Source organism: Heptranchias perlo, chromosome 25, assembly GCF_035084215.1.
Source record: "Heptranchias perlo isolate sHepPer1 chromosome 25, sHepPer1.hap1, whole genome shotgun sequence".
NCBI lineage: Eukaryota > Metazoa > Chordata > Chondrichthyes > Hexanchiformes > Hexanchidae > Heptranchias > Heptranchias perlo.
In genome coordinates this window covers 1,609,451-1,632,538 of record NC_090349.1, presented here as the reverse complement: position 1 = coordinate 1,632,538, position 23,088 = coordinate 1,609,451, and the positions used below count along the sequence as shown (strand labels likewise).

General features: G+C 43.7%; 1 protein-coding gene across 9 annotated transcripts in view; it reads right to left on the bottom strand.

The window, feature by feature from the left end:
- specc1la (sperm antigen with calponin homology and coiled-coil domains 1-like a) overlaps positions 1-23,088 on the bottom strand; it is a 400,129-nt gene that overhangs the window by 310,461 nt on the left and 66,580 nt on the right. For all 9 annotated transcript variants that reach the window (XR_010967162.1, XM_068005421.1, XM_068005423.1 and 6 more), the window contains exon 3: positions 6,944-7,118. Coding sequence is in view for 8 of the 9 variants with exons in the window: in XM_068005421.1 (XP_067861522.1) it covers positions 6,944-7,118 (175 nt within the window). In the remaining variant the exon portion in view is untranslated. The remainder of the gene's footprint in view (positions 1-6,943; positions 7,119-23,088) is intronic.

Genomic DNA, 23,088 nt, shown 5'->3' with positions numbered 1-23,088 from the left:
CAGGAGAGCTCAATCCCAATGTTTGGGTGACTCACAATCAATCTTACTTTGCTTTCATAATTGATGTTTCACCTGAAGCACTCAACTGCAATACAGCCTTGCAACTCTTCCCCAACATATTATTCTAGTCTGAAATCTTAATGTTGTAAAAAATTACATTAGGAAACTGTACAGCACCAGGGATATTTGCTGCAATACCTACAAAAACTTTTAACCGAATACACTTAGCAACCACAGTGTTTGCCAAGCAATTAGATAATGTCACATAGATCTCATCTTTCGTCTTGAAGCTTTAAAGTCTGCAATTTGTGATTAGTTTGCGAGAAAAATATTGCACTTTCAATTGGAAGAATTTAATTAATGACGGAGCAAAAGAATAGAACGTCATATTAAAATCACCACTTAAAAACTCTACAGTGAGTTTTTTTTTCATTCATTCATGAGATGTGGGCGTCGCTGGCTAGGCCAGCATTTACTGCCCATTCCTAACTGCCCTCAAGAAGGTGGTGGTGAGCCGCCTTCTTGAACCGCTGCAGTCCGTGAGGTGAAGGTTCTGCCACAGTGCTGGTAGGAAGGGAGTTTCAGGATTTTGACCCAGCGACGATGAAGGAACGGCGATATATTTCCAAGTCGGGATGCTGTGTGACTTGGAGGGGAACATGTAGGTGGTGTTGTTCCCATGTGCCTGCTGCCCTTGTCCTTCTAGGTGGTAGAAGTCACGGGTTTGGGAGGTGCTGTCGAAGAAGCCTTGGCGAGTTGCTGCAGTGCATCCTGTGGATGGTACACACTGCAGCCACTGAGCAGCTGCGGTGAAGGGAGTGACTGTTTAGGGTGGTGGATGGGGTGCCATTCAAGTGGGCTGCTTTGTCCTGGATGGTGTCGAGCTTCTTGGGTGTTGTTGGAGCTGCACTCATCCAGGCAAGTGGAGAGTATTCCATCACACTCTCGACTTGTGCCTTGTAGATGGTGGAAAGGCTTTGGGGAGTCAGGAAGTGAGTCATTCGCCGCAGAATACCCAGCCTCTGACCTGCTCTCGTAGCCACAGTATTTATGTGGCTGGTCCAGTTAAGTTTCTGGTCAATGGTAACCCCCTGGATGTTGATGGTGGGGGATTCAGCTGAATGTAATGCCACTGAATGTCATGGGGAGGTGGTTAGGCTCTCTTATTGGAGATGGTCATTGCCTGGCACAAATGTTACTTGCCACTCATCAGCCCAGCTACGAAGCAGCTGAAGATGGTTGGGCCTAGGACAGTGCCCTGAGGAACTCCTGCAGCAATGTCCTGGGGCTGAGATGATTAGCCTCCAACAACCACTACCATCTTCCTTTGTGCTAGGTATGACTCCAGCCACTGGAGAGGTTCCCCCTGATTCCCATTGACTTCAGTTTTACTATGGCTCCTTGGTGCCACACTCAGTCAAATGCTGCCTTGATGTCAAGGGCAGTCACTCTCACCTCACCTCTGGAATTCAGCTCTTTTGTCCATGTTTGGACCAAGGCTTCAATGAGATCTGGAGCTGTGTGGTCCTGGCGGAACCCAGGCACAGCTAGTTCTGGAGCACAAGTCTTCAGCACTACAGCCGGGACGTTGTCGGGGCCCATAGCCTTTGCTATATCCAAGTGCACTCAGCCGTTTCTTGATATCAAGTCACTGAGTGGGCTATTTAAAAAATACTATTAACAATAACATTATCTGGATTACGGCTGTACAAGGGTGTTTACATCATTCGGACACTAAAAAGCATAGAAGAGGTTTTACCTTTACCTTTGTTGAAGCAGATCGATTCCCACCCGCTCCTCAATGACATCGGCCACAGACATAGGGTCAGCTTCCATGTGTATACTGACAACACTAATCTATACCCCACCACCTCTCTCAACTCCTCCACTATCTCTGTGTTGTCAGACTGCTTGTTCGACATCCAATCTTGGAGGACCTACAATTTCCTCCAGCTAAACATGGGGAAGACTAACCCCATCATATTTAGCCCCTACCAAAAACTCCACACTCTCACCACTGATTCCATTCCCCTCTCCGGCCACTGTATCAGACTGTTCATTACTTCTGTGCCCTATGTGACCCTGAGCTGAGCTTCCAACTTCATATCCTTTCCATCACAATGACCGCCTACTTCCACCTCCATAACATCACCCATCTCCATCCCTACCTCAGCCTATTGCTGCTGAAACTCTCATCCTTGCCAGTCATCTTCAAACTCAACTATTTCAATGCTGTCCTGGTCGGCCTCCCACTTTCAGCCCTCCACAAACTTAAGCTTATCCGAAACTCTGCTGCCATATCCTATCCTACACCAAGTCCCGTTCACCCATTATTCCTCCATGGCCTTACTGCTCCCCATCTCTGTAACCTCCTCCAGCCCTACAACCCCGCCCCAACCACGCCCGCCCGCCCACCCCCCCCCCCCCCCCCGCCCCAACAACCGCAAATTCTGCGTTCACTTCTCCATCCCTTCGTCCCACCATTGCCGGCTACACTTTCTGCCATCTAAGCCCCACGCTCTAGAATTCCATCACTAAACCCGTCTGTCTCTCTTTCTGCATGTCTCTCGCTTTCTAGCTTGTGAAATTCACCACATTTTATTGCAATGTTTAAATCAGGTTGTTTTAACTTATTTCCCACAAGAACAGGAGCCAGATTCCAGGCTCATAGCCACAAAAATGATTAAGTCTCTCCCCGAGTACAAAGCCTCAGCTCTTTATTCATCTTCAAAAACTGTTTAAATTATAAACCAACCACCATCATTCTGGGCAGTATTTCCAAAGCCCAACTTCACCACCAGTTTAATTTTCAAAATTTATTTTAGAAAGCTGCAAAATGGGTTTGCAAGAAAGTACAGGAAGAGTCCATAGAAGTTTACAACATGGAAACAGGCCCTTCGGCCCAACATGTCCATGTCGCCCAGTTTATACCACTAAGCTAGTCCCAATTGCCTGCACTTGGCCCGTATCCCTCTATACCCATCTTACCCATGTAACTGTCCAAATACTTTTTAAAAGACAAAATTGTACCCGCCTCTACTTCTGCCTCTGGCAGTTCGTTCCAGACACTCACCACCCTTTGAGTGAAAAAAATTGCCCCTCTGGACCCTTTTGTATCTCTCCCCTCTCACCTGAAATCTATGCCCCCTCATTATAGACTCCCCTACCTTTGGGAAAAGATTTTGACTATCTACCTTATCTATGCCCCTCATTATTTTATAGACTTCTATAAGATCACCCCTAAACCTCCTACTCTCCAGGGAAAAAAGTCTCAGTCTATCCAACCTCTCCCTATAAGTCAAACCATCAAGTCCCGGTAGCATCCTAGTAAATCTTTTCTGCACTCTTTCTAGTTTAATAATATCCTTTCTATAATAGGGTGACCAGAACTGTACACAGTATTCCAAGTGTGGCCTTACTAATGTCTTGTACAACTTCAACAAGACATCCCAACTCCTGTATTCAATGTTCTGACCAATGAAACCAAGCATGCTGAATGCCTTCTTCACCACCCTATCCACCTGTGACTCCACTTTCAAGGAGCTATGAACCTGTACTCCTAGATCTCTTTGTTCTATAACTCTCCCCAACGCCCTACCATTAACGGAGTAGGTCCTGGCCCGATTCGATCTACCAAAATGCATCACCTCACATTTATCTAAATTAAACTCCATCTGCCATTCATCGGCCCACTGGCCCAATTTATCAAGATCCCGTTGCAATCCTAGATAACCTTCTTCACTGTCCACAATGCCACCAATCTTGGTGTCATCTGCAAACTTACTAACCATGCCTCCTAAATTCTCATCCAAATCATTAATATAAATAACAAATAACAGCGGACCCAGCACCGATCCCTGAGGCACACCGCTGGTCACAGGCCTCCAGTTTGAAAAACAACCCTCCACAACCACCCTCTGTCTTCTGTCGTCAATCCAATTTTGTATCCAATTGGCTACCTCACCTTGGATCCCGTGAGATTTAACCATGTCGATCCCAACAGCTCTTTCATTAAATCACTCCAAGGAAGCTCACAGAACAACATCTCTTACACAGCCAGCAAGTAGTTTTTAAATAATACGGGGCTTTTAGATGTTAATATTTGTAATGTATAGTTCATTATTGATTAATTCAATTCAACAGATCAGAGTGAAGTCCATGAGCGGTCACGAGAAGAGGCCACAACAAACATGGGTGAGTGGAGTCCAGAGTCAGTGAGTGGGAGCAGCAGATATGAAGTGAAGGCCAGGGACTAGCAGGGTGCGCGAGCGGTACACAGCGCTGCAGGGTGCGCGAGCGGTACACAGCGCTGCAGGGTGCGCGAGCGGTACACAGCGCTGCAGGGTGCGCGAGCGGTACACAGCGCTGCAGGGTGCGCGAGCGGTACACAGCGCTGCAGGGTGCGCGAGCGGTACACAGCGCTGCAGGGTGCGCGAGCGGTACACAGCGCTGCAGGGTGCGCGAGCGGTACACAGCGCTGCAGGGTGCGCGAGCGGTACACAGCGCTGCAGGGTGCGCGAGCGGTACACAGCGCTGCAGGGTGCGCGAGCGGTACACAGCGCTGCAGGGTGAGCGAGCGGTACACAGCGCTGCAGGGTGCGCGAGCGGTACACAGCGCTGCAGGGTGCGCGAGCGGTACACAGCGCTGCAGGGTGCGCGAGCGGTACACAGTGCTGCAGGGTACGCGAGCGGTACACAGCGCTGCAGGGTGAGCGAGCGGTACAAAAGAACATAAGAATTGGGGGAAGGAGTAGGCCATCTGGCCCCTCGAGCCTGCTCCGCCATTCAACAAGATCATGGCTGATCTTCTACCTCAACGCCATTTTCCTGCACCATCCTCATATCCCTTGATGTCTTTAATATCTAGAAATCTATCGATCGATGTTTTGAATGTATTCAATGGCTGAGCCTCCACAGCCCTTTGGGGTAGAGAATTCCAAAGATTCACCACCCTCTGAGTGAAGAAATTTCTCCTCAACTCAGTCCTAAATGGCCTACCCCTTGTTCTAGATTCTCCAGCCAGGGGAAACATCCTCCCTGCATTTACCCTATTGAGCCCTGTAAGAATTTTGTATGTTTCAATGAGATCACCTCACATTCTTCTAAACTCTAGAGAATACAGGCCTGGTCTGCTCGATCTCTCCTCAGACGACAATCCCGCCATTCCAAGAATCAGTCTGGTGAACCTTCGTTGCACTCCCTCTATGGCAAGTATACCTTTTCTTAGGTAAGGAGACCAAAATTGTATACAATACTCCAGGTGCAGTCTCACCAAGGCCCTCTTTAATTGCAGTAAGACACCTTTACTCCTGTACTCAAATCCTCTTGCAATAAAGGCCAAAATACTATTTGCCTTCCTAACTGCTTGCTGTACCTGCACGTTAGCTTTCAGTGACTCATGTACAAGGACACCCAGGTCCCTTTGAACATCAACATTTCCCAATCTCTTACCATTTAAAAAATACTCTGCATTTCTGTTTTTCCTACTAAAGTGGATAACTTCAAATTTTTCCACATTACATTCCATCTGCCATGTTCTAGCCCACTCACTTAGCCTGTCTATATCCCCTTGAAGCCTCTTTGCATCCTCCTCGCAACTCACATTCCCACCTAGTTTTGTGTCATCAGAAAACTTGGAAATATTACATTTTGACCCCTCATCCAAATCATTGATATAGATTGTGAATAGCTGGGGTCCAAGCACTGATCCCTGTGGTACCCCACTAGTCACAGTCCGCCAACCCAAAAAAGACCTGTTTATTCCTAATCTCTGTTTTCTGTCTGTTAATCAATTCTCAATCCATGCCAGTATATTACCCCCAATTTCACATGTTCTAACTTTGTTCACCAACCTCCTGTGTGGGACCTTATCGAAAGCCTTCTGAAAATCCAAATACACCACATCCACTGGATCCCCCTTATCTATTCTACTAGCTAAATCCTCAAAGAACTCCAATAGGTTTGTCAAAAATCCATGTTGACTCTGCCAAATCCTATTATTATTTTCTAAGTGTCCTGTTATCACATCCTTTATAATAGATTCTAGCATTTTCCACACTACTGATGTCAGGCTAACTGGTCTGTAGTTCCCTGTTTTCTCTCTCCCTCCTTTTTTAAATAGTGGGGTTACATTTGCTACCCTCCAATCTGCAGGAACCGTTCCAGAACGTATTGCATTTTGGAAGATGGCAATCAATGCATCCACTATCTCTATAGCCACCTCTTTCAAAACCCTGGGATGTAGATCATCAGGTTCTTGGGATTTATAGACTTTCAGTCCCATTAATTTCTCTACTACTTTTTTTTTTACGAATACTAACTTCCTACAGTTCCTCATTCTTGGTTCTCTAGTATTTCTGGGAGGTTTTTTGTGTCTTCTTCCATGAAGACAGACACAAAGTATTTGTTTAATTTCTCTGCCATTTCCTTATTCCCCATTATAAATTCTCCCGTCTCTGTCTGTAAGGGACCCACATTTGCCTTTGCCAGTCTTCCTTTTTACATACCTAGAGAAGATTTTACAGTCCGCCGCGCAGGGCTGGAGGGCGAGCGAGCGCCGCGCAGGGCTGGAGGGCGAGCAAGCGCCGCGCAGGGCTGCAGAACTACCCTTCCTCCCAGAAATATCTCAAATTCCGCATCAAGCTTTGGCACGATGGGGAGTGATTGGCTCCTGTCAAGCATGTGACCAAGACATTAACAATCACATGATTACCATAGACCAGTGAGATATAGAAATGGGCCATCTTGTGATCAGATTGAGGGACAGAGTAAACTGGGGCCTGCAAGACCACATGACAAAGTTTGAATTACCCTAATGATAAAGTACACAGCTATATGAACAAGAGGAACAAATTCCTGGAATTTTAGAATACAGTAAAGTGAAGCTTCAAAAATGAACAGTACAGAAAGTGCAAATTAAAAATACAGCTGAGCAGGAACAAACCTGCAGGATTCTTTGCTTTGCTATCGGGATTGCTGCTTGTGATCGATCCTGATGCTGCAGAACCCGTCCCTACTGCTGATGACGGACAGACATTCTTCTTAACTTTGGTATTGTTGGTCACTGTCAGTCCACCAGACGCTCCAGCCAACAGATCATCATTGCTCCTGCTCTTGGTCTGTTGTACAAGGAGAAACCGCAAGAATTAAGTCTCAGTAAATTTTAATAGAGTTACCCTGTTTGCCCCAAGACACTTCCCAAAAGTGTACTGGCAGCAAACTCAAACAGCTACAATCATAAGTGACTATTTCACGAAATAATGCCTATGGGTTCAGATAGCTCGACACAACTAGCCCAAGACAGTTAACTACTGTGCGTTCTAATTATTGTGAGTAAAAGGCCACCATTTTGGTCACAAGCATAGGCCACATCTAGTTACCTAGACTGGGAAAGTTAATCCTTCATCTCATCCTCCACCCCCTCCCCCAACAATAAAACATCCAAGATGGAAAAACACAGCAGAAAAGTGGATTGTTTCATAGATATTGGTAGTTTAAAGAAGAACACAACTCCCAAACGTCCTGCTCCTCTCTCTCCCCTCCCCCTTTTAAATCAGGTGCCTTGTGCTTTACCCATTTAACCACTCGGGTGACTGTCATTTCTTACAAACTTGGTCTCTGGGCTGACTATTCCCTTTAAATAATGATGGATGCGATTAAGAAATTGCTGACTCCGGTTTCATTGTTGTTTTCATTTTTCAGATGTTTTACATAGTCTTACCACTTTGCAACATAAAAGACTGCTGAAGAAATGACACTCAAACATAGGGCTGGCACTTCACATTTAGCAGCCTAGACAGATTTAAAGAGGCCATATGTTGGCTATTACAGAAATACGCAAGTAAATATCACAAATCAGAGGAATCTTTAATAAGAGCTTTCAAACCTAACTCAAATAGAGCAAAATGAGATTGTTTTCCTTCAAAGGGGGTTTTTTCCTTTATATCATAAACATTCAGAAAAATCAATCATTTCTTCCCCACTCTGGAATGCTTGCTTTTCCACTCATTTGTGCATCAAAACTTGCCTTCTACTAACTCTTAATAACCACTAACATCTTATACTTGGTTCCTAAACATGGTTCCAAATTCCACTAACACAGTGCTGTCCAACAGCCACATGTGGCTAATTGGGAATCCAGATGTGGAAAATTACATTTTTGATTAGTAAATAAATGGAATGCACTGCCTTAAAGGTGGTGGAAGGAGATTCAATAGTAATTTTTAAAAGGGAATTAGACTTGAAAAGGAAAAGTTTGCACGTCTATGGGGAAAGGACAGGGGAGTCGGACGAATTGGATAGTTCTTCAAAGACACGATGGCCATAAATAAGGGCAATTATGAGGGCATGAAGACAGAGCTGGCTAAAGTGAACTGGGAACTTAGGTTAAGGGATAGGTCAGTAGAGATGCAGTGGCAGACATTTAATGAGATATTTCATAACACTCAGCAAAGATACATTCCAGAGAGAAAGAAAGACTCTAGGGGAAGGACGTACCATCCGTGGCTAACTAAGGAAGTTAAAGATAGTATCAAATTGAAAGAAAATGCATACGATTCCGCGAAGATTAGTGGCAGGTCAGAAGATTGGTCAGAATATAAAAAACAGCAAAGAATGACTAAAAGAATAATGAGGGAGAAATTAGAGTACGAGAGAAAGCTAGCTAGAAATATAAAAACAGATAGTAAGAGTTTCTACAGGTATTTAAAAAGGAAAAGAGAAAGTAAAGTGAGCATTGGTCCTCCAGAGTGTGTGTCTGGGGAATTAATAATGGAGAATAAGGAAATGGCGGATGAACTGAACAGATATTTTGCGTCCGTCTTCACTGTAGAGGATACAAATATCATGCCAGAAATAATTGTGAATCAAGAGGTGAAAGGGAGGGAGGAACTTAAAACATTTACAATCATCAGGGAAAGGGTTCTGAAAAAAATTAGAACTAAAAGTTGACAAGTCCCCAGGTCCTGACGGACTTCATCCCAGGGTCTTAAAAGAAGTGGCTGCAGAGATAGTAGATGCATTGGTATTAATTTTCTAAAATTCCCTAGATTCTGGAAAGGTCCCATCAGATTGGAAAATAGCAAATGTAACTCCTCTATTCAAGAAAGGAGGGAGACAGAAAGCAGGAAACTACAGGCCAGTTAGCTTAACATCTGTCACAGGGAAAATGCTAGAATCTATTATTAAGGAGGTTATAACAGGGCACTTGGAAAATCTCAATGCAATCAGGCAGAGTCAACACGGCTTTGTGAAAGGGAAATTGTGTTTGACTAATTTATTACAGTTCTTTGAGGAAGTAACAAGCAATGTGGATAAAGGGGATCCTGTGGATATGGTGTACTTGGATTGGCAGAAGGCTTTTGACAAGGTGCCACATCAAAGGCTACTACACAAAATAAGAGCTCATGGTGTAGGGGGTAACATATTAGCATGGATAAAGGATTGGTTAGCTTACAGGAAACTGAGAGTAGGCATAAATGGGTCATTTTCAGGTTGGCAAGATGTAATGAGTGGAGTGCCACAGGGATCAGTGCTTCGGCCTCAACTATTTACAATCGATATCAATGACTTAGATGAAGGGATCAAATGTATGGTTGCTAAATTTGCTGATGACGCAAAGGAAAGTAAGTTGTGAAGAGGACATAAGGGCCCCGATATTAGCAGGGAGGAGAGTTAGCAGCGGGGGAGGGGGATTGGGCGCATGGCAAACCCACATGAACCAACGACGCGATCGCACGTTGATTGATAGTGGTTAACGTCCTCTCGGGATTTCGCGCCTGGCACCTAGCCTGATTGACAGGCTGGCTGCCATCAAGAGCTGCAACACGAGGAGGGGGGTGCGTTGGGAAAGAGAGCCAGACGTCATCCGGTGCTGGACTGGAAGACCGGGGGAGTGGGGGGGGGGGGGGGGGGGAGGAGAGTGGAAGGGCGAGATCGGGGGACATCGGAGCAGGTTTCAAAAGGTAGGTGCATAGTGTTTTCACTTCATTGCACATTTTTTTATTTAATTTCTTTAGTTTCTTTTTCCCTGATCCGGCCCTTGACACCTGATTTGACCAGGCGTGAATCAGAAGCGGTGGGCAAGCCGCCCAGGTAAGTTAGAAATCTTTCTAATCACTTACTCTGTCACAGGTCAAGTGCCTTAAGTACTTCAAGAGGTACATTTGGCTCTTTAACTGTCATCCCGCCGGCTTTAATTGCCGGCAGGTCTTCCAGTTTTGGGTTACCCGCGCGCGCACAGATGGTTCCCTGGGAAACTCGGAAGCCAGCGGATTGGAGCCGGAGTCCGAACCCGAACGGGATTTGCGTGATTTTCAGAACCCCCCGTCCCCAACGCACCCGCATTTGCCTCCTAAAATCACCCCCAAGGAGACGGCAAAGGGATATAGATAGGTTAAGTGAGTGGGCAAAAATTTGGTAGGTGGAGTATAATGTGGGAAAATGTGAACTTGTCCACTTTGGCAGGAGGAATAGAAAAGCAGTATATTATTTAAATGGAGAGAGATTGCAGAACTCTGAGGTACAGAGGGGTCTGAGTGTCCTAGTACATGAATCACAAAAAGTTAGTATGCAGGTACAGCAAGTGATTAGGAAGGCAAATGGAATGTTGTCATTTATTACAAGAGGAATGGAATATAAAAGTAGAGATGTTTTGCTACAGTTGTACAGGGCATTGGTGAGACCACATCTAGAATACTGTGTGCAGTTTTGGTCTCCTTATTTAAGAAAGGACATAACTGCTTTGGAGGCGGTTCAGAGAAGGTTCACTGAACTGAATCCTGGAATAAGGGGGTTATCTTATGAGGAAAGGTTGAATAAGTTGGGCCTGTATACACTGGAGTTTAGAAGAATGAGAGGTGATCTTATTGAAACATACAAGATCCTGAGGGGACTAGAAGGGGTAGATGCTGACGGGATGTTTCCCCTTGTGGGAGAGTCTAGAACTAGGGGCCACAGTTTAAAAATAAGGGGTCTCCCATTTAAGATGAAGATGAGGGGAAATGTTTTCTCTCAGAGGGTCGTGAGTCTGTGGAACTCCCTTCCCCAGAGAGCGGTGGAGGCAGGGTCATTGAATATTTTTAAGGCTGAGTTAGATAGATTCCTGATTAACAAGGGAGTCAAAGGTTATAGCAGGTAGACAGGAAAGTAGGGTTGAGGTCACAATCAGATCAGCCATGATCTTATCAAATGGCAGAGCAGGCTTGAGGGGCCGAATGGCCTACTCCTGCTCTTAATTCGTATGTTCGTATGGCCGAATGACCTCCTTCTATAAAATAATGAGTAATAGAAACCGCCGTTGGGCCTGTGATCTCAACGCTCATTCACACGGCGTATCCATGTGAACTTTAATCTTCTTGTGCGTTTGTTGGTAAAATGGTAAGATGAAAAGCAGAGAGTGAGTGTTTTTTGATTGTTGTGAGTGCTTTACTTCCTTGGTTCATGAATGGTGGTAGATGTTTGTTAAGTAAATATACACGTGAAGTACATTTAATGTATTGTGTGAGTGTCTACAACGTTTGCTACTAAAATTAACGCTTGTGGTTAAAACCTCGTCACTGTAGTCACAACTGTGGTTAGTCAGCAATTTCTATTGGACAACACTGTACTAAAGGACAACATGTGTACTGATAAAAAGGTTCCTGACTAGGCATTCAGCAGATACATTCTCAGGATGTGTAACAAGGCTAAACAAAGGTTGGATCGTTTTTAGTTGTTAGCTTTGCTTAACAGGGCAAGCATCTCACTTTCTAGATCAGCAGTTCTTTCAAGCACCAACTTGCATTTTAAGCCTATTTTGTCTGATTCATTTAGTTTGTTCTATAAAGCTCCTACATTCTGTTACAGGAAGGCGCAAGCAAGTGCAGTCATCTTTATATATGTGTTGATGATTCTCATAATAGGAATTATTACATTTCTTTTGCCATAATCCCAGAACTCAATACACAGGCCTTAAACACTACACTGTGGATAAGCTCCAACCCCTGAAGGGAGGTTGGCCATATCTTTCAGTACACTGTTTAACACAAATCATGCTACAAGCTTCACGAGACGTGCATCAAGATAAATGTGTTCCTGATGTTCCAAGCTGTGTTCTAATGCAAACAAGTGCATTGTGTCGAGCACTATATAAAATATCCAACCCTGCAGTTTTAAACCAAGAATAGTTCTCCAAGCCAGCTGACCATTCTAAAAGTCAACCTGCCTGGAACGTCGTGTCCAGATTCCCACATTCATTTTCTTTCTGAAAAAAACCCAGTCTGCAAAGGAAAACCAGTCCGAGCGGGATTCTTTTGCTCAGGAGATTTTCCAAGTTATTCCATCAATTTGTTGTTCAGATGCCAACACAATAAAAAGACCAATATTGTTTATCTAGTCCTTTCTCATCTGGTTTCAATAAATGAAAGCACAACTGGTTAAAAAAAAACAGCTCTATTCCTATTGATCACCTGAAACAACATAGCTGTTAAACCAGTCTCAAAAACCTTCCAATATTCACTGCACAAATCCATTTTAACATTGTTTATTGTTTCAAAGACTAAGAATTGCACTTAATGAAATGCTTGCCCACTAGATGGTCACTGGTTCAAGCCATGCTGCAGTGCCACAAAAAGGAAGGGAAGAGAGAAGCATATCTCCTTTGGAATAAGAATGTCACTGTATAAGCTTCACAAAAGGGCTGGATCACAGCTCTAAGAATGGTAGGATATTGCCCCGAACTCTCCATCTCATCCCAGCTTGGAAGCAGTTGGGAAAAGAGAGGGGCATCAAAAGGATCATCAGAAGACTACTAGTTTAGTGACTGAATAAGTCAAATTTCATTTATATTACATGGGATTCCAGGAGTTCTATTGGTGTTTTGAGGTTCCATCTATTTTTTCCACAAGAAGTGTAAATCCTGTTCGTATACATAGTGAGGCACAAGGAAGGGAAGAGAGAAAGAGCAGAAGGGAGAGCTTTGTTCTAAACTCCCACATTACCAGCCTTTCATCAGCACCATCTTCCTGAAATTGCTACATCAGAAGGTAAGGATGAGGAAGGCCAGACTATCATAGATCATCTATTCAAAAAGATCCCACAGTCCTCCCCATTGCAGCACCCAACTGTTTGGTAAATGATTCAGGATATTTAACCTACTTGGAAGTCCATTCCTGATGTTGATGCTAATGACAAAAAGCTTCCTGCTATCACTCTTAAATTTGCCATTTATTAGTTTAAACCTGAGCCTCCCTGTCATGACTTACCCTAAAGTAGTACTCCTTATCTACCTTTTTAGCTTACTATCTTATATGCCTCTATACGGTTCTCTCTGCACCTTAGTTCAAGGAAAATATTTGCCGAACATTATGGCTCCAGTACTATTGGGTCCATGTCAATAGCATCAGTTGAATGTAGCATAACATAAGTTAAGGAGAAGAAATAACCATTTGGCCCATTCCAGTGCCCCAACTCTCCACTCTCATTTTGAATGGCTCTGCTGTTTTCTTCTCCACTATCCTAGCGAGTAGGTGACTCTAAACATTTATCATATTTTAAGTAAGGAATTTCTTCCCAATGTGCTTGTTTTAAATTAAATCTTCAATAAATTAACTATTCGAGGTTGAATAATGTATATTGATATCCTGGTGCTTTTGCTCAATTTCCTTCAGGGTATCAGAATGTCAAAATTTATCTTCTAAAAAATTGAAAGATTATGTTCCCTTGTTTTGGATTTGCCTACTACAGGGAAGAATCATTCCCAAATACCGTCAATTCCCATCATTATTCTAAACAACTCCGTCACATCACCCTTCAACTTCCTCCTCTCCAGAGGATACAAGTTCTCATCATTAAATTAGACAGTTGTAAACAATTTTACAACACCAAGTTATAGTCCAGCAATTTTATTTTAAATTCACAAGCTTTCGGAGGCTACCTCCTTCCTCAGGTGAACGATGTGGAAGGAGGTAGCCTCCGAAAGCTTGTGAATTTAAAATAAAATTGCTGGACTATAACTTGGTGTTGTAAAATTGTTTACAATTGTCAACCCCAGTCCATCACCGGCATCTCCACATCTTAAATTAGACAGAACTTACCATACAATAGCAATGGACTTACAAAATGTAATTCACTTGCCTTGAATTGTTCTACTTTCTGTCCATTTTTGCTTCAAGACCAATAAAATACATTCTTCAAAGTTTGGATGGACCTAGTTTCTAGAACAGTCCAGTATTATATTTTTGAAGTAATTAATTGTTACCACCAGATGGTGCTGCAGTGCCTCCGAGTGACAGATTGACAGCTGCAGCTGCCAAATGCAGTAATCATAGAATTACAAAAGAAAACAAGGAAAAAGTACAAAGTACAGAACACAGAGCAAAGAAAGACACATAATGAAGAACACAAAAAAAAACAGAAGATGATGGAATGGATTCCCTGTTTCTCCCATTCCCCTGTCTGGGATGTTTGGGTGTGTCCACTACACTCTCCATTCTCTGGCCACTTGACTCTGATGCCAGCTGGTCTGTGGCTCCGTGTGATGCCGTCTGGTTTACCCTGCTCACTGAAAGCATCTGGCTTCTGCCGTGTGCCTAACCAGGGCTGTGCAGCTGAGGGTGGGAGCTGAGCACAGAGAATGAAACTTTTGCCATTTCTCTCTATCAGTGAGTAAAGCTGCAAGATGGCCTTAAGTACTCCTGATATTTTTTTTAAACAATGCAGCTATTAGAATTCAGACAGACCTGTGCCTTATATGATCAGAAACGTGCATGTGAAAGGGATTCTTGTGCACCGGGTTAATAATTACTCTTTTACGGAGTTACTTCACAGGGTTGTTTGTATGGGCTGCCCATCGTGCACTCCTGTCTTCTCCGAAAGGCAAGAAAAACTCCAAACTCTCAGAACATATAGTTCAGGCTAAAAACTAGTCAAATTTATTCAGAAGATTCATAATTACTCAGAACCAAAAAGAAATATAGTAGAATAATCCGCAATACAGATAAAGTCTACACCACTTTAAACTTTCAAAATTAAGTGTCCGAAATCACGCCCTTTCCAGAACCATTTAACTTTGAACAAAACGTGGCTCTAAGGAGTCCCATCTCACCATCACAAGAACTAATGTAGCCATGTAAAGCCCTTATATGCCAAAAGAAGCCTTTCATGTCACAGGTGCTAATCTTGAGACTGCTTTCCTTTCTAGATATCACCTGATGGATCAGTCACTACAGATAATGACTGACTGCTTCCCCTGGGCTGTAAACGTGCATGTATTAACACTTTCCTGTAAACAAAACCATTGCTAATGTCCTATTGGATAGTTTTTGGATTTTACTGATAAAATACCCACTGCCTTTCAAGAGATCACCATTTTGATTAACTGGAGTTCAAAGGCTACTGGGGCTTCATTCCACACAATGTGATTCTGTTCCTCCTGCTACAGATTCCACGAGCTTCTCCTACAAATGCAGCAGACTGAAATCCATTTTAAATTTCCAATATACGAAAAAGATATAACAAAGGATTACAGATGTTCACCTGACGAAGGAGGTAGCCTCCGAAAGCTTGTGAATTTAAAATAAAATTGCTGGACTATAACTTGGTGTTGTAAAATTGTTTACAATTGTCAACCCCAGTCCATCACCGGCATCTCCACATCATCTCCAACAAGAGAGAGTCTAACCACCTCCCCATGACATTCAACGGCATTACCATTGCCAGATCCCCCACCATCAACATCCTGGGGGTCACCATTGACCAGAAACTTAACTGGACCAGCCATATAAATACTGTGGCTACAAGAGCAGGTCAGAGGCTGGGTATTCTGTGGCGAGTGACTCACCTCCTGACTCCCCAAAGCCTTTCCACCATATACAAGGCACAAGTCAGGAGTGTGATGGAATACTCTCCACTTGCTTGGATAAGTGCAGGTCCAATAACACTCAAGAAGCTCAACACCATCCAGGACAAAGCAGCCCATTTGATTGTCACCCCATCCACCACCCTAAACATTCACTCCCTCCACTACCGGCACACCGTGGCTGCAGTGTGTACCATCTACAAGATGCACTGCAGCAACTCGCCAAGGCTTCTTCGCCAGCACCTCCCAAACCCGAGACCTCTATCATCTAGAAGGACAAGGGCAGCAGCCGCATGGGAACATCACCATCTGCACATTCCCCTCCAAGTCACACACTATCCTGACTTGGAAATATATCGCCGTTCCTTCATCATCGCTGGGTCAAAATCCTGGCACTCCCTATCTAACAGCACTGAGAGTACCTTCACCACACGGACTGCAGCGGTTCAAGGCGGCGGCTCACCACCACCTTCTCAAGGGCAATTAGGGATGGGCAATAAATGCTGGGCTTACCAGCAATGCCCACATCCCATGAATGAATAAAAAAAAAAGTTTGAGACAAGACAGAGATCTGCTGTCTGCTTCAGTCTTGAAACAAATGGAAGTCTATTATTTTGCTAATGTTAATGTGAGATCACCCATCTACGGTCCGATTGAAGACAGTTTTGCACCTACAAGAAACTGGGTTGAGATTGACCATTTCAGCAGCACCAGTTTCAATTATTAAACTGTCATAAGAAAACTGATATAGTATCTGTGACCGGCAGCAGAATGGGAGTCTGAGTATTCCGAGGCATGTTTATTGCCCCATTTCTATTGTAAGTCAGAGAAAGTTGTGTCCAGTGGGCTCAGTGGTTCAGCCCTCTCATACAGCCAGCGAGAGAAAGGCTTTGTGCTCATGGACCTGTACGGATCATCTAGAATACTGGAAGATCCAGTGGCCAGAGAGAAGGTCACAAATCGTAACTTAAAACTACTCCAGTTTGGACAAGGAGAGTTTGTTGTTGTTCCTGCTCCTTCCCACAATACTAACAGGGCTGTTTCTACAATATTCAGATACTCTACAATAGTTTGCCATGAATATCCATCGTCAGTTTTGCCTCCTTGTAACACTAATATTTGCTCAACATTTCAAAAATTAGTCAAAACAGATTTGGACCTTTTCTTAAGACTGTGCTGAGAGTTATGAAATGGTATTTTAAAAATGTGCTACTAACCATTTGGGGGAAGGGGAAAGAATTAGGATTGAATTTAATATTACTCACAGGTTATGTATGGATCAGTTCATTTCAGCATTGTCAACACCCGCAATTTACTTGGGAGTTCCATGATTTGTTGATTTTCTTTAGTGCTCAGGATTCATGAGGCAAATTTAAAACGTGGAGAAAGCTACGTTTAAATTTCCCATGGGCATTAAAAGAAAATCTTCAAACTGAAGGGCTCACTCATGAACCATCAGTGCTGGCAACAAAGTAATTTCTCTCACTTTAATTCTTATTCTTCCAAATGCCATAACATCTCAGCTGATTACTGCCTTAGTAACACCATTGGATTGTTTGTATTCACTCAAAATCACAACCCTGTGTCTACCTGTCTGGTGTAAACAATTTTACAACACCAAGTTACAGTCCAGCAATTCTATTTTAAATTCACAAGCTTTCGGAGGCTGCCTCCTTCCTCAGGTGAACGAAATGAAATCCTCGAAATGAAATCGCATTTATAATTCACAGAACAATGCTTAGTGATTACAGACAGTTTTTTCAACTGCCCGTTGCCAAGGCAATCAGTGTGCAGACAGACAGGTGTTACCTGCAAGGTCTCAGAATATACAAATCACCAAAAAAAAACAAACAAAAAAAAACAGAGATAGAGAGGTAGAAACATAGAAAAGACAGCAACTGACCCGTTATATTAAAAACAGATAACATTTGTTCGCTGGTGGGGTAACGTGTAGCGTGACATGAACCCAAGATCCCGGTTGAGGCCGTCCTCATGGGTGCGGAACTTGGCTATCAATTTCTGCTCTACGATTTTGTGTTGTCGTGTGTCTCGAAGGCCGCCTTGGAGTACGCTTACCCGAAGGTCGGTGGATGAATGTCCATGACTGCTGAAGTGTTCCCCGACTGGGAGGGAACCCTCCTGTTTGGCGATTGTTGTCTGGTGATTGCCTTGTCTCTGGCTAAGTCAACTGGGAGTGAGCATATGGGCCGATTTTAGAGAGACATTTTTGAATAAAATTTGCTGACTCTGTGCTACTTGTGAAGAAGGACTAGCCTTAGTTATAGCTAACCTTGATCACAATAGCAAAAGACTGCCAAATCAGGGAGAAAAAAGGTAATTTTGTTCCAATTTCAATAGAAACAATTGAAAGCTTAGACCAGTCAAAATAAATGTTGTAAAGCTGGAATCACAGGCAGCAAACCAGCACAACTGTTTGTCCAGGACTTACACTGGGCCGAGCTCCTTCTGAAGGTAATTCAAATGTGAAAGCTGACACTGAGCGAACTGCACATGTTCTAGCACACAATGAGGGCAATGCTGGTTCACCCACTTTTAAAACAAATTCATATAAACTGCTGAAATGGACCTAGATCGAAATCCCATCAAAACCACTTCAGTTGTGACAAAGACAGAAAGAGAGGCAGGAGTGGGAGGCTAGTAGCTGGAACTGAATTACGTCTGTGAACCCTGGTCCAATTATCCCCCACACTTCAGTCCCACTTCACTTGAAGACTACACTTGGTCTTGACTCCCTGTGTACAATGCCACAGAAGATCAAGTCGTAATATATTAAAGATCTGCGCACACTTCCTGCTGTCACATTTTTGTAACTTAAGTGTAAATTTTGGCCATTATAAATTCTTATGTCAACATTTATAATAGAAACTTTCTATGTAAACTTGTCATACTGCAATTACACTCTTGTGCCAGCAGTGGCACTGTCACACCTCAGTTTTACATCTCAGCTCGTCAGCCTGTACTGCAGAAAAACGTCTATGCTCCAACCAACTCTACCTAGTGTTTCCCAAACTCCCAAAAGTTTTGCTATTTAAATATTAAATAACAATATAAAATCAAAGCTTCATATAAAAAGTTGACATTCGATAAGGTACCACATAAAAAGGCTGTTACGCAAGATAAGGTCTTATAGGGTTGGGAGTAACATATTAGCATGGATAGAGGATAGGTTAATAGACAGCAGGGACAAACTAGTCATTTTCAGGTTGGCAGGCTGTAACCAGTGGGGTGCCGCAAGGATTGGCTATTTATAATCTATATTAATGACTTGGATGAAGGGACCAAGTGTAATGATTCCAAGTTTGCTAACGATACAAAGTTAGGTGGGAAAGTAGGCTGTGAGGAGGACACAAAGAGTCTGCAAAGGGATACAGACAGGTTAAGTGATTGGGTAAGAAGGTGGCAGATGGAGTATAATGTGGAGAAATGTGAGGTTATTCAATTTGGTAGGAAGAATAGAAAAACAGAATATTTTTTAAATGGTGAGAAACTATTAAATGTTGGTGTCCAGAGATATTTGGGTGTCCTGGTACAAGAAACACAGAGTTAGCATGCAGGTACACCAGGCAATTAGGAAAACAAATTACATGTTGGCCTTTATTACAAGGGGGTTGGAGTACAAGAGTAAGGAAGTCTTACTACAATTGTACAGGGCTTTGGCGAGACCTCACCTGGAGTACTGCATACAGTTTTGGTGACCTTACCTAAGGAAGAATATACTTGCCTTAGAGGCGGTGCAACGAAGGTTCACTGGATTAATTCCTGGGATGAGAGGATTGTCCTATGAGGAGAGATTGAGTAGAATGGGCCTATACTCTCTGGAGTTTAGAAGAATGAGAGGCGATCTCATTGAAGCATAAGATTCTGAGGGGGTTTTACAGGGTAGATACTGAGAGGTTGTTTCCCCTGGCTGGAGAGTCTACAACTAGGGGGCTTAGTCGCAGGATAAGGTGTCAGCCATTTAAGACTGAGATGAGGAGGAATTTCTTCACTCATAGGGTTGTGAATCTTTGGAATTCTCTACCCCAGCGGGCTGTGGATGCTGAGTCATTGAATATATTCAAGGCTGAGTTTGATAGATTTTTGGACTCTAGGGGAATCAAGGGATATGGGGATCGGGCAGGAAAGTGGAGTTGAGGTTGAAGATCAGCCATGATCTGGTTGTTTGGCGGAGCAGGCTCGAGGGGCCGTATGGCCTATTCCTGCTACAATTTCTTATGTTCTAAAAGTTAAAATGACAGAATGTGAGATGTTAAAATGACAGAATGTGAGATGTTAAAATGACAGAATGTGAGATGTTAAAATGGAGACTGAGTTGCATCTGCGCACCTTGGCCCGATTATATCCCGCCCTCTAGCATTGTTTCACCTAAACACGACACTTGGTCTCGACTCCTTGTGTGCAACACCATGGAGATCAACTAGTACTTAATACTTCAGGAACTTATTGAAATACTGAAAGTTAGCAATGCAAAATACACACAATTTAACAACAGTATAAAACTGCTACCTTCCTGAACTCATCCCTGACCCGATTTCTACAGTACACTGGTATAGATTACTTTGTGATACAGTATCGACTCTCACTGGCTGATAGTTTGGCTAGTTGAAGCAGTGAGTAAGTGAGCCATACATGGCAGATCTGAGGTTCTATTGCTCGTCTGTGCTGAATTAAGTGACCTCTAGCAGTGGTAGGAGTCTCAGCACCCCCAGACCAGGAAGTAAAAACATCAGCCAGGGTTCTCACTGCTGACCACTAGCAGTGACCCCTGCCAGAAGTGTCCGTACTTGGGCATCTGGTGAGGAGAGGATCAGGTTCAGCTGTAATCCTCCAAGGTGGTCGAAAAGCCTATTGATGCTCACTGCGTAGGCTCATACATGAAAAATTGCCACTTGGGTCATAAACTGGAGACTACCTGGTACCTGTGAATCTGTACCCCTACAAGGAGAAACACCTTCAAGAGGAGGGGGAGAGAGAAACAATCAGTGGGAAAGGGATTAGATATCTTTAAATATCAACTCTGGCATTCAAGGACTATGGGGGAGGAATGCTCCTCCAGGAACGCACCTGAAATCGGGTGAGACTGTAGTGAAGAATGTTAGAAGATTCGAACGGCGTGGCTTTCCCCCCTTTCGGACCCAGACACTGGCACTTGCTGGGACCACCACCTGCAAGGTGGCAGTAAGCCCCAGGAAGCGGCAGTAAAGGCAGAGTTTCCCCAATGAAGGAGAGGGCCCTGTAGCGGCCAGCTCTCCCTCCAGTCAGCTCAAACCCTTACTTGCTGAAGGCCTTGATGTCAGCCTTCCTGATAACGTCAGGATGTTTCTACGCCTTTAAGGGCGCTCACTACAGCTCCTAGTGCAGCATCACCACCACAGTCTCCTCTCTTGCACCACATCCAGACAGTAGGAATCCCGCCAGGAACCCTCTGCGCATATGGAAAACGGGTTGGGATTGGGGCAGATACGCAGGAGACGGAAGCCCTGAATCACCGGAACTCCGCCCTGAAGAGGAGCTTTCTCCCCACAATGTCCAACATTTAGCAGTCACACCACTATAGCATGGAGACAATTCTGTGAACAATTAACTACAGACTAAATAGCAGTGGTTCTGGTCCTGCTCATACCAGAACTGCCCAAGGAGAGGGAGGCACCAGTCAGCCCTGATAGGAGTTCCACTCATAACAATTCTGAGTTATGAGTCATTAACACTGCTAATTTTACACTGATGACGTACTGAATAAAAGCTGAACTGGATAAAGCAAACCAGTATGTTTTAATACTGGTGTCTCCCTAATATGCACTTCTAAGTAAATTAGACAGCAACAAGCCTGCTTTAACTATTCCAAAACATTCTTGGCATCAATTTTTTCTCATTTCCTCAGTGATATTATTCTTGGCCAATTTACAGAATGCTGCAGTAGAGAAAAGTATTCAGCTCAGTGAGGAGTAATAAACCAGAAGAGATTTTAAAACTTTTCTTCCCTTTGCTTCTTTATTTCCCCCTCTCTAAAATCATATACCATTCTTCAACCAACAAAGCAATCAGACAACTTGTTCAAAGCCCTTGGCAGTTGCCATTCCATAACCAATCACGAGCAGCCGTGGCGAGTTCACCTTCCACTTTCTCCTCCTCCCTAAGGCGAGTGGGGTAATGGGGAACTCTTAGCATCCACACATTGCTTCTTCCTCCTGCTCTACCCATACAGTACACTGGCTGAAATTGGGGACACTTCTGATAGGGATTCTTGGGTACAAACCTCATCATTCATCCTGTTAGTATAACATTCAGTGCCTCAACCATCCTAATATATAATGAGAATTTAACTGTCTAGCCTAGATTTTCTCATTGGTGTTAGATTACTGCCAGACTTTTCCCATTTAAAAAGGGATTAATGCCAGTGTTACAATAACACCAATCAGAAAACCTAGGCTACTGTATCCAACTGCTCAAACACAAACAAGAAAGCCTGTCATTTCTGTCACTGGCAGAGACTGTAGCAAGCAGTTTTCTGCCTGAAATGTCATATAATTTAAATTTTCATAAATCGAGTATTTCCTGTCAGGATGTTGGCTACGGGAAAACATAACTAACCATCCTGCCAGCTGGCTCCAACTGCATCACTGAAAGATAAACCATGGCCAAAGGCCAAACTGCAAAGAAAGTCAGAGTAAAGCTACAAAGTAAAAAATGAACGAGAAGTGGCACTGCAATAACACTATGTACTGAAGCACCAATGCACGGCATCACGGAGTGAAGGGATGCCAGTTTGAAGCCTCACCCAGCTGAGTTCCCAGAGTACCAGGCAGGGCAACACGCGCCCTTAATATAGAACAGGGGTGTCAAACGTATGGCCCATGGGCCAAATACAATCCACAGAAAACTTTCATTGGGCTGCAGACTTCCGAACCTGCTGGATGTCCTTGTCTGCTGGTGGAATTTGAATGTGGGCAGGAAGTGCCGATTGGCTGAACTTTCTCACTCAGCGTTGAAAGCCCATGCCTTTTAAATTGGGCCGATCCTCAATTTCTCATTGCAGCAAGTTACATCGAGTCTACAGCACAGAAACAACTGGTCTATGCCGGCGTTTATGCTCCACACGAGCCTCCTCCCTCCCTACTTCATCTAACCCTATCAGCATACCCTTCGAAGAACATAATAGGAGCAGGAGTAGGCCACAAGGTCCTTCGAGCCTGCTCCATCATTCAATAAGATCATGGTTGATTTTCTACCTC